General features: G+C 45.3%; 1 protein-coding gene across 2 annotated transcripts in view; it reads left to right on the top strand.

Annotated features, from left to right (window-relative positions):
* Window positions 1-16,380, top strand: part of TAOK2 (TAO kinase 2) — a 50,551-nt gene that overhangs the window by 8,594 nt on the left and 25,577 nt on the right. For both annotated transcript variants that reach the window (XM_056536565.1, XM_056536564.1), the window contains exons 2-8: window positions 9,224-9,427; window positions 9,511-9,582; window positions 9,666-9,767; window positions 12,112-12,157; window positions 12,250-12,346; window positions 14,213-14,326; window positions 14,401-14,492. In XM_056536565.1, the coding sequence (XP_056392540.1) occupies window positions 9,296-9,427; window positions 9,511-9,582; window positions 9,666-9,767; window positions 12,112-12,157; window positions 12,250-12,346; window positions 14,213-14,326; window positions 14,401-14,492 (655 nt within the window). In that variant the 5' untranslated portion in view covers window positions 9,224-9,295. The remainder of the gene's footprint in view (window positions 1-9,223; window positions 9,428-9,510; window positions 9,583-9,665; window positions 9,768-12,111; window positions 12,158-12,249; window positions 12,347-14,212; window positions 14,327-14,400; window positions 14,493-16,380) is intronic.

The raw sequence follows: 16,380 nt of genomic DNA, 5'->3' as shown, positions 1-16,380 counted from the left end.
TTTTACCCCTTATGAAAAGGAAAAGTTGGGGGCTACACCAGCCTGTTAGTGCAAAAAAATAAAAAAATTGACACTAACATGCTGGTGTTGCCCCATACTTTTTATTTTCACAAGTGGTAAAACGAAAATAAAAGACCCCCAAAATATCTAACGCAATTTCTCCTGAGTACGGAAATACCCCATATGTGGGCGTAAAATGCTCTGCAGACGCACAACAAGGCTCAGGAGTGAGAGCGCACCATGTACATTTGAGGCCTAAATTGGTGATTTGCTCAGGGGTGGCTGATTTTACAGCGGTTCTGACATGAACGCAAAAAAAAATACCCACATGTGACTCCATTTTGGAAACTACACCCCCCCACGGAACGTAACAAGGGGTATAGTGAGCCTGAACACCCCACAGGTGTTTTACGAATTTTCATTAAAGTTGGATGGGAAAATTTTCACTAAAATTCTGGTGTTACCCTACATTTTTCATTTTCACAAGAGAAAATAGGAAAAAAAAGCCCCCCAACATTTGTAACCCAATTTCTTCTGAGTAAGAAGATACCCCATATGTGAATGTAAAGTGCTCTGCGGGCGAACTACAATGCTCAGAAGAGGAGCGCCATTGGGATTTTGAAGAGAAAATTTGTCCTGAATTGAATGCCATGTTTGTTTACAAAGCCCCCATAGTGCCAGAACAATGGACCCCCGACACATGTGACCCCATTTTGGAAACTACACCCCTCATGTAATGTAATAAGGGGTACAGTGAGAATTTACGCCCCACAGGTGTCTGACAGATTTTTAGAACCGTGGTCCATAAAAATGAAAAATTAAATTTTTCATTTGCACAGCCCACTGTTCCAAAGATCTGTCAAACGCCAGTGAGGTGTAAGTACTCACTGCACCCCTTATTACATTCTGTGAGGGGTGTAGTTTCCAAAATGGGGTCACATGGGGGGGGGGGGTCCACTGTTCTGGCACCACGGGGGGCTTTGTAAACGCACATGGCCCCTGACTACCATTCCAAACAAATTCTCTTTCCAAAAGCTCAATGGCCCTCCTCCTCTTCTGAGCATTGTAGTTCGCCAGCAGAGCACTTGACGTCAACACATGGGGTATTTCCATACTCAGAAGAAATGGGGTTACAAATTTTGGGGGTCATTTTCTCCTATTACCCCTAGTAAAAAATGTAAAATTTGGGGAAAAAACTGCATTTTAGTAAAAAAAAATCACATCCAACTTTAACAAAAAGTCGTCAAACACTTGTGGGTATTTAAGGATCACTGTATGCCTTGTTACGTTCCTTGAGGGGTGTAGTTTCCAAAATAGTATGCCATGTGGGTATTTTTTGCTGTTCTGGCACCACAGGGGCTTCCTAAATGCGACATGCCACCAAAAAACCAATTCAGCAAAAGTTGCTTTCAAAAAGCCAAATGTGGCTCCTTCTCTTCTGAGCATTGTAGTTTGCCAGCAGAGTATTTTACGTCCTAACATGGGATATTTCCATACTCAGAAGAGATGGGGTTACAAATTTGGGGGGGCATTTTCTCCCATTACCCTTTGTAAAAATGGTAAATTTAGGGGAAAAACTGCACTTTAGTGAAAATTTTTTTTTTCCATTTCCACATCTGATTATAACGAAAAGTTGTCAAACACCTGTGGGGTGTTAAGGCTAACTGGACCCCTTGTTACGTGCCTTGAGGGGTGTAGTTTCCAAAATGGTATGCCATGTGGGTTTTTTTTTTGCTGTTCTGGCACCACAGGGGCTTTCTAAATGGGACATGCCCCCCAAAAACCATTTCAGAAAAATTCACTCTCTAAAATCCCATTGTCGCTTCTTCCCTTCTGAGCCCTCTACTGCGCCCGCCGAACACTTGATATACACATATGAGGTATTTCCTTACTCGAGAGAAATTGGGTTACAAATTTTGGGGGCTTTTTCTCCTATTACCACTTGTAAAAATTCAAAAACTGGGTCTACAAGAACATGCCAGTGTAAAAAATGAAGATTTAGAATTTTCTCCTTCACTTTGCTGCTATTCCTGTGAAACACCTAAAGGGTTAACACACTTACTGAATGTCATTTTGGATTCTTTGAGGGGTGCAGTTTTTATAATTGGGTAATTTGTGGGGTATTTCTAATATGAAGGCCCTTCAAATCCACTTCAAAACTGAACTGGTCCCTGAAAAATTCCGATTTAGAAAATTTTGTGAAAAATTGGAAAATTGCTGCTGAACTTTGAAGCCCTCTGATGTCTTCCAAAAGTAAAAACTCATCAATTTTATGATGCAAACATAAAGTAGACATATTGTATATGTGAATCAATATATAATTTATTTGGAATATCTATTTTCCTTATAAACAGAGAGCTTCAAAGTAAAAAAAAAAAAATTTTCATAAAATTTGGGAATTTTTCACCAAGAAATGATACAAGTATTAGGGACGACCGATTATCGGTATGGCCGATATTATCGGCCGATAATCACGATTTTGGGCATTATCGGTATCTGCAATTACCTAGCCGATAATGCCCCAACCCCCGCACCGCCCCCACCGCACCGTGATCGCATCCCCCCCCCGGCCCGCCGCACCGCGACCACCGCCGCCCCCCCCCCCCCCCCGTAGTGCTGGGCGGTATACCGGTATGGATTTTTGCCCATACCGCTATACCGGTCGGGCTCCTCCCCCACCCTCCGAGTCAATAAGAAAAAAAATTTAAACTTACCCGTAATGGGGGTGGTCCGGGCCATCCTTCCTTCCTGTAGTGTCCGGCGGCATTCCGGGTGAAGGATGAACCGGTCCGGGCTGTCCTTCTCCGGGGGTCATCTTCTCCACTCCGGGCAGGCTCCGGCCTAGTACGCTGCATAGACGCCGCTACACCGTGACGTCAGGTGCGTCACTGCGCACGTGCGTCACTGCGCAGCGGCGTCTATGCAGCGTACTAGGCCGGAGCCTGCCCGGAGTGGAGAAGAGGACCCCCGGAGAAGTACAGCCCGGACCGGTGCACCCTCCACCCGGAATGCCGCCGGACACTACAGGAAGGATGGATGGCCCGGACCACCCTGACGGGTAGGGGGAGAGAAGCGGGTGGTGGCGGCCTATGGCCCCGCAAAAGCCACTGCAGTGCATTGATTTAAAGCGCCCGCTTTAAATCAATGATCTGCAGCGGTGTCGAGGGGGGATAAATAGCCGATAACTTATACCGGAATATCGGTATAAGTTATCGGCCCTAACCTCCACCGATTATCGGTATGGGCCCTAAAAAAAGATATTGGTCGATCTCTAACAAGTATCGACAAAATTATACCACTAACATAAAGTAGAATATGTCACAAAAAACAATCTCTGAATCAGAATGCAAGGTAAAAGCATTCCAGAGTTGTTAATGCTTGAAGTGACAGTGGTCAGATGTTCAAAAAATGGCCGGGTCCTTAAGGTATATTTGGGCTGGGTCCTTAAGGGGTTAAAGGGTTATCCAGGAAAAAACTTTATTTTTTATATATCAACTGGCTCTAGAAAGTTAAACAGATTTGTAATTTACTTCTATTAAAAAAATCTTAATCCTTTCAGTACTTATGAGCTTCTGAAGTTAAGGTTGTTCTTTTCTGTCTAAGTGCTCTCTGATGACACGTGTCTCGGGAAATGCCCAGTTTAGAAGAGGTTTGCTATGGGGATTTGCTGAAGTACTGAAAGGATTAAGATTTTTGAATAGAAGTAATTTACAAATCTGTCTCACTTTCTGTCACCAGTTGATAAAAAAAAAATAAAAAACAGTTTTCCACCAGAGTACCCCTTTAAGACATTGATATTGAGACCGAGAACCTTACTGCAACTTTGCGCTATCATTGAGCTGATGACAAGTCGCTGTGCGTCATATTTATGTACCTAGAATGATCATGTGATTGGTCTTCATCGTCCACTCTTACATTCTGACATTTTTGGAGGGAGTAGTGATGATGGCTGGTGGTGTCCTGTCCCTATTCCCCGTGGTCCGGGATTGGATTAACAGGCATCCATTGTGTCCGATTAAAAACAGCGTGGAGACGACAATGGGGAGGACAGGAAGTGACGGCTCCGAGCAACACAGGAAGTGTACCGCCATTGTCACCGTATGGCCAGTGTGAAAGACGATCATATCAGAACTGGAGCGTTATAAGAGGATATCAGTCACATGATGTAATATATAGAGGTTATATCAGTACTGGAGCGTTATATGAGGATGATATCAGTCACATATGATGTAATATATAGAGGTTATATCAGTACTGGAGCGTTATAAGAGGAGCGGCTGATATCATCACATATGATGTAATAAGAGGAGCGGCTGATATCATCACATATGATGTAATATATAGAGATTATATCAGTACTGGAGGGTTATAAGAGGATGATATCAGTCACATATGATGTAATATATAGAGGTTATATCAGTACTGGAGCGTTATAAGAGGAGCGGATGATATCAGTCACATATGGTGTAATATATAGAGATTATATCAGTACTGGAGCGTTATAAGAGGATATCAGTCACATATGGTGTAATATATAGAGGTTATATCAGTACTGGAGCGTTATAAGAGGATGATATCAGTCACATATGATGTAATATATAGAGGTTATATCAGTACTGGAGCGTTATAAGAGGATGATATCATCACATATGATGTAATATATAGAGATTATATCAGTACTGGAGCGTTATAAGAGGCTGATATCAGTCACATATGATGTAATATATATAGAGGTTATATCAGTACTGGAGCGTTCTAAGAGGAGCGGCTGATATCATCACATATGATGTAATATATAGAGGTTATATCAGTACTGGAGCGTTATAAGAGGAGCGGCTGATATCATCACATATGATGTAATATATAGAGGTTATATCAGTACTGGAGCGTTATAAGAGGAGCGGCTGATATCAGTCACATATGATGTAATATATAGAGATTATATCAGTACTGGAGCATTATAAGAGGAGCGGCTGATATCATATATGATGTAATATATAGAGATTATATCAGTACTGGAGTGTTATAAGAGGATGATATCAGTCACATGATGTAATATATAGAGGTTATATCAGTACTGGAGCGTTATAAGAGGATATCAGTCCCATGATGTAATATATAGAGGTTATATCAGTACTGGAGCATTATAAGAGGATGATATCATCACATATGATGTAATATATAGAGATTATATCAGTACTGGAGCATTATAAGAGGAGCGGCTGATATCATCACATGTAATATATAGAGATTATATCAGTACTGGAGCGTTATAAGAGGATATCAGTCACATATGATGTAATATATAGAGATTATATCAGTACTGGAGCGTTATAAGAGGCTGATATCAGTCACATATGATGTAATATATAGAGATTATATCAGTACTGGAGCATTATAAGAGGAGCGGCTGATATCACATATGATGTAATATATAGAGATTATATCAGTACTGGAGTGTTATAAGAGGATGATATCAGTCACATGATGTAATATATAGAGGTTATATCAGTACTGGAGTGTTATAAGAGGAGCGGCTGATATCATCACATATGATGTAATATATAGAGATTATATCAGTACTGGAGCGTTATAAGAGGATGATATCAGTCACATGTGATGTAATATATAGAGGTTATATCAGTACTGGAGTGTTATAAGAGGAGCGGCTGATATCATCACATATGATGTAATATATAGAGATTATATCAGTACTGGAGTGTTATAAGAGGATGATATCAGTCACATGTGATGTAATATATAGAGGTTATATCAGTACTGGAGCATTATAAGAGGAGCGGCTGATATCACATATGATATAATATATAGAGATTATATCAGTACTGGAGTGTTATAAGAGGATGATATCAGTCACATGATGTAATATATAGAGATTATATCAGTACTGGAGCGTTATAAGAGGAGCGGCTGATATCATCACATATGATGTAATATATAGAGATTATATCAGTACTGGAGCGTTATAAGAGGAGCGGATGATATCATCACATATGATGTAATATATAGAGGTTATATCAGTACTGGAGCGTTATAAGAGGAGCGGCTGATATCACATATGATATAATATATAGAGATTATATCAGTACTGGAGTGTTATAAGAGGATGATATCAGTCACATGATGTAATATATAGAGATTATATCAGTACTGGAGCGTTATAAGAGGATGATATCAGTCACATGATGTAATATATAGAGATTATATCAGTACTGGAGCGTTATAAGAGGAGCGGCTGATATCATCACATATGATGTAATATATAGAGATTATATCAGTACTGGAGCGTTATAAGAGGAGCGGCTGATATAATCACATATGATGTAATATATAGAGGTTATATCAGTACTGGAGCGTTATAAGAGGAGCGGCTGATATCATCACATATGATGTAATATATAGAGATTATATCAGTACTGGAGCGTTATAAGAGGAGCGGATGATATCACATATGATGTAATATATAGAGGTTATATCAGTACTGGAGCGTTATAAGAGGATGATATCATCACATATGATGTAATATATAGAGGTTATATCAGTACTGGAGCGTTATAAGAGGAGCGGATGATATAATCACATATGATGTAATATATAGAGGTTATATCAGTACTGGAGCGATATAAGAGGATGATATCAGTCACATATGATGTAATATAGAGGTTATATCAGTTCTGGTATATGTCTGATACTTGGCTGATAACAGAGAACAGTAGAACACATTTACCTTTTCACCTCAAGCGGCAGATAAAATGGAGCAATAGCTCGTGTATATGTCCTGCAGAACCCGAGAGTCTACTGTTCTCCCCCAGGACTGTACACAGCAGTAGGGTCGTCACAGTGTCTTGGCTCCGGATGTTTTATTGGAATCAGGTTATTTATGACCTATTGGGGTGATGGAGCTGAGGGTCCCCCTCTGGGGAATGTGGGGGATTATGTGGAGCAGGAGTGGTCTATGCTTGGTGTTACCCCACGTTCCATTATCTGTCTCCCATATTTATCACCAGTGGCACCCTCCATACAATTATGGAATGTGAGGGGGCAGTGTGCCAGGGGCATCCGGGAGGAGGGTGAGGGTAGTAGGTCAGAGGTACCCAGGAGGAGGGTAGTAGGTCAGGGGTCCCAGGAGGAGGGTGAGGGTAGTAGGTCAGAGGTCCCAGGAGGAGGGTAGTAGGTCACGGGTACCCAAGAGAAGGGTGAGGGTAGTAGGTCAGGGCTATCCAGTTGGAGGCTGAGGGTAGTAGGTCAGGGGTACCCAGGAGGAGGCTGAGGGTAGTAGGTTAGTGACAGCATGGAGGAGAGTGAGGGTGGTAGGTCAGGAGTACCCAGGAGGAGGGTGAGGGTAGTAGGTCAGAGGTTCCCTGGAGGATGGTGAGGGTAGTAGGTCAGGGGTACCCAGGAGGAGGCTGAGGGTAGTAGGTCAGAGGTTCCCTGGAGGATGGTGAGGGTAGTAGGTCAGGGCTATCCAGTTGGAGGCTGAGGGTAGTAGGTCAGGGGTACCCAGGAGGAGGCTGAGGGTAGTAGGTTAGTGACAGCATGGAGGAGAGTGAGGGTGGTAGGTCAGGAGTACCCAGGAGGAGGGTGAGGGTAGTAGGTCAGAGGTTCCCTGGAGGATGGTGAGGGTAGTAGGTCAGGGGTACCCAGGAGGAGGCTGAGGGTAGTAGGTCAGAGGTTCCCTGGAGGATGGTGAGGGTAGTAGGTCAGGGCTATCCAGTTGGAGGCTGAGGGTAGTAGGTCAGGGGTACCCAGGAGGAGGCTGAGGGTAGTAGGTTAGTGACAGCATGGAGGAGAGTGAGGGTGGTAGGTCAGGAGTACCCAGGAGGAGGGTGAGGGTAGTAGGTCAGAGGTTCCCTGGAGGATGGTGAGGGTAGTAGGTCAGGGGTACCCAGGAGGAGGCTGAGGGTAGTAGGTCAGAGGTTCCCTGGAGGATGGTGAGGGTAGTAGGTCAGGGGTATCCAGGAGGAGGGTGAGGGTAGTAGGTCAGGGGTACCCAGGAGGAGGGTCAGGGAAGTAGGTCAGGGGTACCCAGGAGGATGGTGAGGGTAGTAGGTCAGGGGTACCCAGGAGGATGGTGAGGGTAGTAGGTCAGAGGTTCCCTGGAGGATGGTGAGGGTAGTAGGTCAGGGGTACCCAGGAGGAGGCTGAGGGTAGTAGGTCAGGGGTACCCAGGAGGAGGCTGAGGGTAGTAGGTCAGGGGTACCCAGGAGGAGGGTCAGGGTAGTAGGTCAGGGGTACCCAGGAGGAGACTGAGGGTAGTAGTTCAGAGGTAGCCAGGAGGAGGCTGAGGGTAGTAGGTCAGGGGTACCCAGGAGGAGGGTCAGGGTAGTAGGTCAGGGGTACCCAGGAGGAGGCTGAGGGTAGTAGGTCAGGGGTACCCAGGAGGAGGGTCAGGGTAGTAGGTCAGGGGTACCCAGGAGGAGGCTGAGGGTAGTAGGTAAGTGATAGGAGTGAACCGGGTGAGGGTAGTAGTCTGGGGGAAGCTGTCTGTGTGGGGCAGTTACCGTCATCCAGGTGCAGGTTAGTAGTGACTCCTGGTCTGTATGAGTGGTGGTGGGCGCAGTGGTCTCGGGTACATGGTCTGTGTGGTGGTATAGTGATGGGGGCGGCAGGAGGACGCTCAATGACTGCTCTGCCAGACTCTGGTTTCCTGCCCTTCTGGGTGAAAACCAATAGTAAAGCTGTATCTATGGCTGTCAGCAGAGGAGGCGGGGGCTCTGCATCTGTCATCTCCCCAACTAACACTGGACCCGCTCTCTCTAGCAGCCAAGGGGTTAATGCATATCATAACCTACCTGGCCAGACGGGGGTTAGTGGAGCATTCGCTGATGGGGGGGGTATGTGGCAGGGGGAGGGTTAATGGGGGCGTCCGCAGGTCAGGACATACCAGGATGTGATGTGTTGATGCTGTTATGTTGCTGTTATGGTTATCGGTCGCCCCTTTATTTCTCGGTCATGTACCCCCCCCCCCCCCCCATATCACTGATTCATGATGGAGATCTGTAAGGTATTGTCGCCTCCCTCCTCGGCCCCCCAGAATCATGCGCAGCCGAGTCCACACGTATATGGGTTATATGCAGCACCTCCCCTTATTTATGGCTCCTATACCTGTCCCCTCATCGCTCCTGTGCATTCTCTCGTAGCCTTAGGCTTTTTCCTATCTTAGACACTATGATGCATTCATCCTTCTTTCCTTCTTTCTGAGCAGCCTCAGTGGGTCCGTCCTCCATCGGGAGTGGTGGCGGCGGCATCCCGTGGGGGGTACCCCCTGGCTCTCGTCATGCCGTCCAACGCCCGGGCAGGCAGCCTGAAGGACCCTGAAGTAGCGGAGCTCTTCTTCAAAGATGATCCAGAGAAACTCTTTGCCGACCTGCGGGAGATTGGGCACGGCAGCTTTGGTGCTGTCTATTTTGTAAGTACTGGGACCAGTTACCAGGACCAGAGCTCCATTACTTGCTGACTTTCCTCATAACAGTCGTTCTCTCCTTCCTCCAGGCCCGAGACATCCGGAATAATGAGGTCGTCGCCATTAAGAAGATGTCTTATAGTGGCAAGCAGTCCAATGAGGTAAATGCAGCCGGGCCGAGGAGTGGACGGGCAGGACGGGCAGCAGCCTGGGATCTGTATTTAACTTCTCCTTTCTGTTCTAGAAATGGCAGGACATCATAAAAGAAGTAAAATTCCTCCAAAAACTGCGACATCCCAACACTATAGAATATAAAGGATGTTACCTACGGGAGCACACAGCCTGGGTGAGTATCTGTCTACAGAGCGTACAGAATATATCTTCCTGTATTATACCCCAGAGCTGCACTCACTATTCTGCTGGTGAGATCACTGTGTACATTACATTACTTATCCTGTACTGATCCTGAGTTATATCCTGTATTATACTCCAGAGCTGTACTCACTATTCTGCTGGTGAGGTCACTGTGTACATACATTACTTATCCTGTACTGATCCTGAGTTATATCCTGTATTATACTCCAGAGCTGCACTCACTATTCTGCTGGTGAGATCACTGTGTACATTACATTACTTATCCTGTACTGATCCTGAGTTATATCCTGTATTATACTCCAGAGCTGTACTCACTATTCTGCTGGTGGGGTCACTGTGTACATACATTACATTACTTATCCTATACTGATCCTGAGTTATATCCTGTATTATACTCCAGAGCTGTACTCACTATTCTGCTGGTGGGGTCACTGTGTACATACATTACATCACTTATCCTGTACTGATCCTGAGTTATATCCTGTATTATACTCCAGAGCTGTACTCACTATTCTGCTGGTGAGATCACTGTGTACATACATTACATTACTTATCCTGTACTGATCCTGAGTAATATCCTGTATTATACTCCACAGCTGTACTCACTATTCTGCTGGTGAGGTCACTGTGTACATACATTATATTACTTATCCTGTACTGATCCTGAGTTATATCCTGTATTATACTCCAGAGCTGTACTCACTATTCTGCTGGTGAGGTCACTGTGTACATACATTACATTACTTATCCTGTGCTGATCCTGAGTTATATCCTGTATTATACTCCAGAGCTGTACTCACTATTCTGCTGGTGAGGTCACTGTATACATACATTACATTACTTATCCTGTACTGATCCTGAGTTATATCCTGTATTATACTCCAGAGCTGTACTCACTATTCTGCTGGTGAGGTCACTGTATACATACATTACATTACTTATCCTGTACTGATCCTGAGTTATATCCTGTATTATACTCCAGAGCTGTACTCACTATTCTGCTGGTGAGGTCACTGTGTACATACATTACATTACTTATCCTGTACTGATCCTGAGTTATATCCTGTATTATACTCCAGAGCTGTACTCACTATTCTGCTGGTGAGGTCACTGTGTACATAAATTATATTACTTATCCTGTACTGATCTCTGCACGCGTGTCGGCCTGATCTCTGCACGCGTGTCGGCCTGATCTCTGCACACATATGACGTTGATCATACAAGCTCTGGTTTATGTGTTCACATCCAGTCGTGTCTGTGGAGCCCTGTAAGTGCCGTGTGTGGGAGGCTGAAGCCGCCGTGCACTGATTGTACCGAAAAAGCCATCACAATAGCCCCCTGCTGGCCGCCCGCGTCACTGCCATACACCCCCTCTCCTTTCCTGTGCCCTAGTGTGTCCTGTGTCCTCTACTCCTATTAACCCCACTCCTGGCTCTGCTTTTCTTCCTGGTCTTAATGTTTACCTTGCCAGCACTCTGCTTTCCTCATGTGCCAAGCCTCTGTCTTTACTCTTCATTCCCTTCCTATGTGCCAAGCCTCTGCCCTTACTCTTCATCCCCTTCCTATGTGCCAGGCCTCTGCCCTTACTCTTCATCCCCTTCCTATGTGCCAGGCCTCTGCCCTTACTCTTCATCCCCTTCCTATGTGCCAGGCCTCTGCCCTTGCTCTTCATCCCCTTCCTATGTGCCAGGCCTCTGCCCTTACTCTTCATCCCCTTCCTATGTGTCAGGCCTCTGCCCTTACTCTTCATCCCCTTCCTATGTGCCAGGCCTCTGCCTTTACTCTTCACCCCCTTCATATGTGCCAGGCCTCTGCCTTTACTCTTCACCCCCTTCATATGTGCCAGGTCTCTTCCCTTACTATTCATCCCCTTCCTATGTGCCAGGCCTCTGCCCTTACTCTTCATCCCCTTCCTATGTGCCAGGCCTCTGCCTTTACTCTTCATCCCCTTCCTATGTGCCAGGCCTCTGCCCTTACTCTTCATCCCTTTCCTATGTGCCAGTCCTCTGCCTTTACTCTTCACCACCTTCCTATGTGCCAGTCCTCTGCCCTTACTCTTCACCCCCTTCCTATGTGCCAGGCCTCTGCCTTTACTCTTCACCCCCTTCCTATGTGCCAGTCCTCTGCCCTTACTCTTCACCCCCTTCCTATGTGCTAGTCCTTTGCCCACATACCACCATCTTGTCACACGTGTTTCTTCTTATGCTCCTTATATTTGCACACATGCTCCATGACTAATCAGAACCTGCAGACCTTGTCTTCTTCTCTCATCGCTTTGTTCGTTTTCTTTTGGCCCCGTGGACGCCGCCCTGCAGTTGGTGATGGAGTACTGCCTGGGATCCGCTTCCGACCTCCTGGAGGGTGAGTGACATTATACCGGAGATTGAAAACTCTGGGGGTTCTCCACCTGCCGTTCATTTACTTACCTACACAGTTTGTATTCTTCTATTTAGTACATAAGAAACCCCTCCAGGAGGTGGAGATCGCTGCTATTACCCATGGTGCACTCCAGGGCCTGGCCTACCTCCACGCACACAACATGATCCACAGGTAAGTACTTATATGGGATGAAACTACATGTAGATGTGTAATGCTTTACTCACTATTCTGCTGGTGAGGTCACTGTGTATATACATTACATTACTTATCCTGTACTGATCCTGAGTTATATCCTGTATTATTCTACAGAGCTGTACTCACTATTCTGCTGGTGAGATCACTGTGTACATACATTACATTACTTATCCTGTACTGATCCTGAGTTATATCCTGTATTATACTCCAGAGCTGTACTCACTATTCTGCTGGTGAGGTCACTGTGTACATACATTACATTACTTATCCTGTACTGATCCTGAGTTATATCCTGTATTACACTCCTGAGCTGCACTCACTATTCTGCTGGTGAGGTCACTGTGTACATACATTACATTACTTATCCTGTACTGATCCTGAGTTATATCCTGTATTATTCTACAGAGCTGTACTCACTATTCTGCTGGTGAGGTCACTGTGTACATACATTACATTACTTATCCTGTACTGATCCTGAGTTATATCCTGTATTATTCTACAGAGCTGTACTCACTATTCTGCTGGTGAGGTCACTGTGTACATACATTACATTACTTATCCTGTACTGATCCTGAGTTATATCCTGTATTATTCTACAGAGCTGTACTCACTATTCTGCTGGTGAGGTCACTGTGTACATACATTACATTACTTATCCTGTACTGATCCTGAGTTATATCCTGTATTATTCTACAGAGCTGTACTCACTATTCTGCTGGTGAGGTCACTGTGTACATACATTACATTACTTATCCTGTACTGATCCTGAGTTATATCCTGTATTATACTCCAGAGCTGTACTCACTATTCTGCTGGTGAGGTCACTGTGTACATACATTACATTACTTATCCTGTACTGATCCTGAGTTATATCCTGTATTATACCCCAGAGCTGTACTCACTATTCTGCTGGTGGGGTCACTGTGTACATACATTACATTACTTATCCTGTACTGATCCTGAGTTATATCCTGTATTATACTCCAGAGCTGTACTCACTATTCTGCTGGTGAGGTCACTGTGTACATACATTACATTACTTATCCTGTACTGATCCTGAGTTATATCCTGTATTATACTCCAGAGCTGTACTCACTATTCTGCTGGTGAGGTCACTGTGTACATACATTACATTACTTATCCTGTACTGATCCTGAGTTATATCCTGTATTATACTCCAGAGCTGTACTCACTATTCTGCTGGTGAGGTCACTGTGTACATACATTACATTACTTATCCTGTACTGATCCTGAGTTATATCCTGTATTATACTCCAGAGCTGTACTCACTATTCTGCTGGTGAGGTCACTGTGTACATACATTACATTACTTATCCTGTACTGATCCTGAGTTATATCCTGTATTATACTCCAGAGCTGCACTCACTATTCTGCTGGTGAGATCACTGTGTACATACATTACATTACTTATCCTGTACTGATCCTGAGTTATATCCTGTGTTATACTCCAGAGCTGTACTCACTATTCTGCTGGTGAGGTCATTGTGTACATACATTACATTACTTATCCTGTACTGATCCTGAGTTATATCCTGTATTATACTCCAGAGCTGTACTCACTATTCTGCTGGTGAGGTCACTGTGTACATACATTACATTACTTATCCTGTACTGATCCTGAGTTATATCCTGTATTATACTCCAGACCTGTACTCTCTATTCTGCTGGTGAGGTCACTGTGTACATACATTACATTATAGGATCAGCAATCCTATGGTCAGACTTCTCCATCCTGACATTGATGCGTCATGTTGATGCTATTATTTTGTGGTACATTTTATACCTCTTAAGCTGCCGTCTCCTGTGATCTTTCCCTTACAGAGATGTGAAGGCTGGTAATATCCTCCTGACAGAGCCGGGGTTGGTGAAGTTGGGTGATTTTGGCTCCGCTTCCATTGTGGCTCCAGCTAATTCCTTTGTGGGAACGCCATACTGGTGAGTGATCCTATATTCCTTGTGGCTTCTCTCCTCTGCGGTTGTTCTATAACCTGATGATGATTGTTTTTCAGGATGGCTCCGGAGGTGATTCTGGCCATGGACGAAGGGCAGTATGATGGGAAGGTGGATGTGTGGTCCCTTGGGATCACTAGCATTGAGTTAGGTAAGTGTACGGTTAGTACCCTGCAGTGCACAGAAGTGATTAAAGCGGTATTCTGGCATTCTACATCTTATTCCCTATCCAAAGGACAGGGGATAAGATGTATGATCGTAGGGGTCCCGCCGCTGGCAACCCCCGCGATCTCTGTGAAGCCCCCGGCATTCTGTGCTGGACACTGCCTCAGAGACGGGGACGTGACTTCACAGCCCCCCCCCCCCCCCCACCTCCATTCATGTCTATGGGAGGGGGCGTGATGCCCCCTCCCATAGACATGAATGGAGGGGGCGTGGTGTGATGTCATTATGGTCGTGCCTCCGAGACAAGGATGTGATGTGACGGCCACGCCCCTTATGAGGTCACAGCCACACCCCCTCCATTTATGTCTATGGGAGGGGCGTCACACTCCCTCCCATAGACATGAATAGAGGGGGTGCGGTGTTACATTGTTAGAGGCGTGGCCGTCATTAGGGGCGCTGGCTCCTAGACGGGGGTGTGATGTCACGGCCACGCCCCCTTTATTCATGTATGGGGGCGTGGTGTGGAAGTCATTAGGGGCACTGCCTCCAAGACGGGGACGTGATGTCACGGCCATTCCCCTAATAATGTCGCAGCCATGCCCTCTCCATTCATGCCTATGGGAGGGGGTATGACGTCCCCTCCCATAGACATGAATGTAGGGGGCATTGCTGTGAAGTCACATCCCCGTCTCGGAGGCATTCTCCAGTACAGAATGCTGGGGGGGCTGCACCGAGATCGCGGGGGTCCCCCAGTGGCGGGACCTCTACGATCATACATCTTATCCCCTATGCTTTGGATAGGGGATAAGATGTATAAAGCCTGAGTACCCCTTTATATGTCTACTGGCTTTGATTGGACCTGGACACCTCTTTTCTCTGCCATAACCTGCTCGCTCCACCATGAGCATGATATGAATGCAGATCACTTCTTACTATCAGTCCCATGTAAGGATGCACTTCTGCTGTTACCATAGAAGATTCTATAAGTGGTCACTGGGCATTTTAGGACCATATAGAACTTCTTGTGTTTCCCTGACTCCAGAATGTTGTGAGACGTCACTGTGTATATCCAGGAGCCGGTGCTGGAGAAACACCTGAATGTTTGATATCTTTACGGTTACTTACATACAGTTCTAGAAAACCTATGGGGGAGATTTATAAAAACCTGTCCAGAGGAAAAGTTGCCGAGTTGCCCATAGCAACCAATCAGATCGTTTCTTTCATTTTTCAGAGGCCTTTTCAAAAATGAAAGAAACAATCTGATTGGTTGTTATGGGCAACTCAGCAACTTTTCCTCTGGACAGGTTTTTATAAATCTCCCCTAATGTCTTATGGTTGACAGGTTCCCCTTTAATGCTTCTCCCAGTTATTTTTGAGTGCTTATTCTATAACAGAAACTTTCGGAGCTTTCTGACTCCTCATCTTCCTCCTCCTGTGATGCCTGATTCTTTTTCCTTCTGTTTTGCCTGACTGCTCCTCCTTCTTCTATGCCACCTAACTCCTCCTCCTCCTGTATTGCCTGACTCCTCTTCCTTTTTCTGTGCAGCCTGACTCCTTCTCCTCCTGTGCTGCATGAGTCTTCTTTCTCCTTCTGTGCCGCCTCACTCCTCCTCCTCCTTGCAGCCTGACTCCTCTTCCTCTTTTTGTTTTTTCTGTGCTGCCTCATTCTTCATCCTCCTCCTTTGTGCCGCCTGACTCCTTCTCCTTGCTCCTCCTGCTGACGCCTCTTCCTTCTCCTCCTTCGTTGCTGCCTGATTTCTCCTCCTCCTGTACTGCCTGACTCCTTATCTTCCTTCTCTTGTGCTGCCTAACTCTTTATTCTTTTCTTTCTTTGCTGCCTGACTCTTTATCCTTTTCTTTCTGTGCTGCCTGAC

The sequence above is a fragment of the Hyla sarda genome, chromosome 8, assembly GCF_029499605.1.
Source record: "Hyla sarda isolate aHylSar1 chromosome 8, aHylSar1.hap1, whole genome shotgun sequence".
Taxonomy (NCBI): Eukaryota; Metazoa; Chordata; class Amphibia; order Anura; family Hylidae; genus Hyla; species Hyla sarda.
Note: the sequence above shows the minus strand (reverse complement) of the source record. Positions and strands in the feature narration are given on the sequence as shown.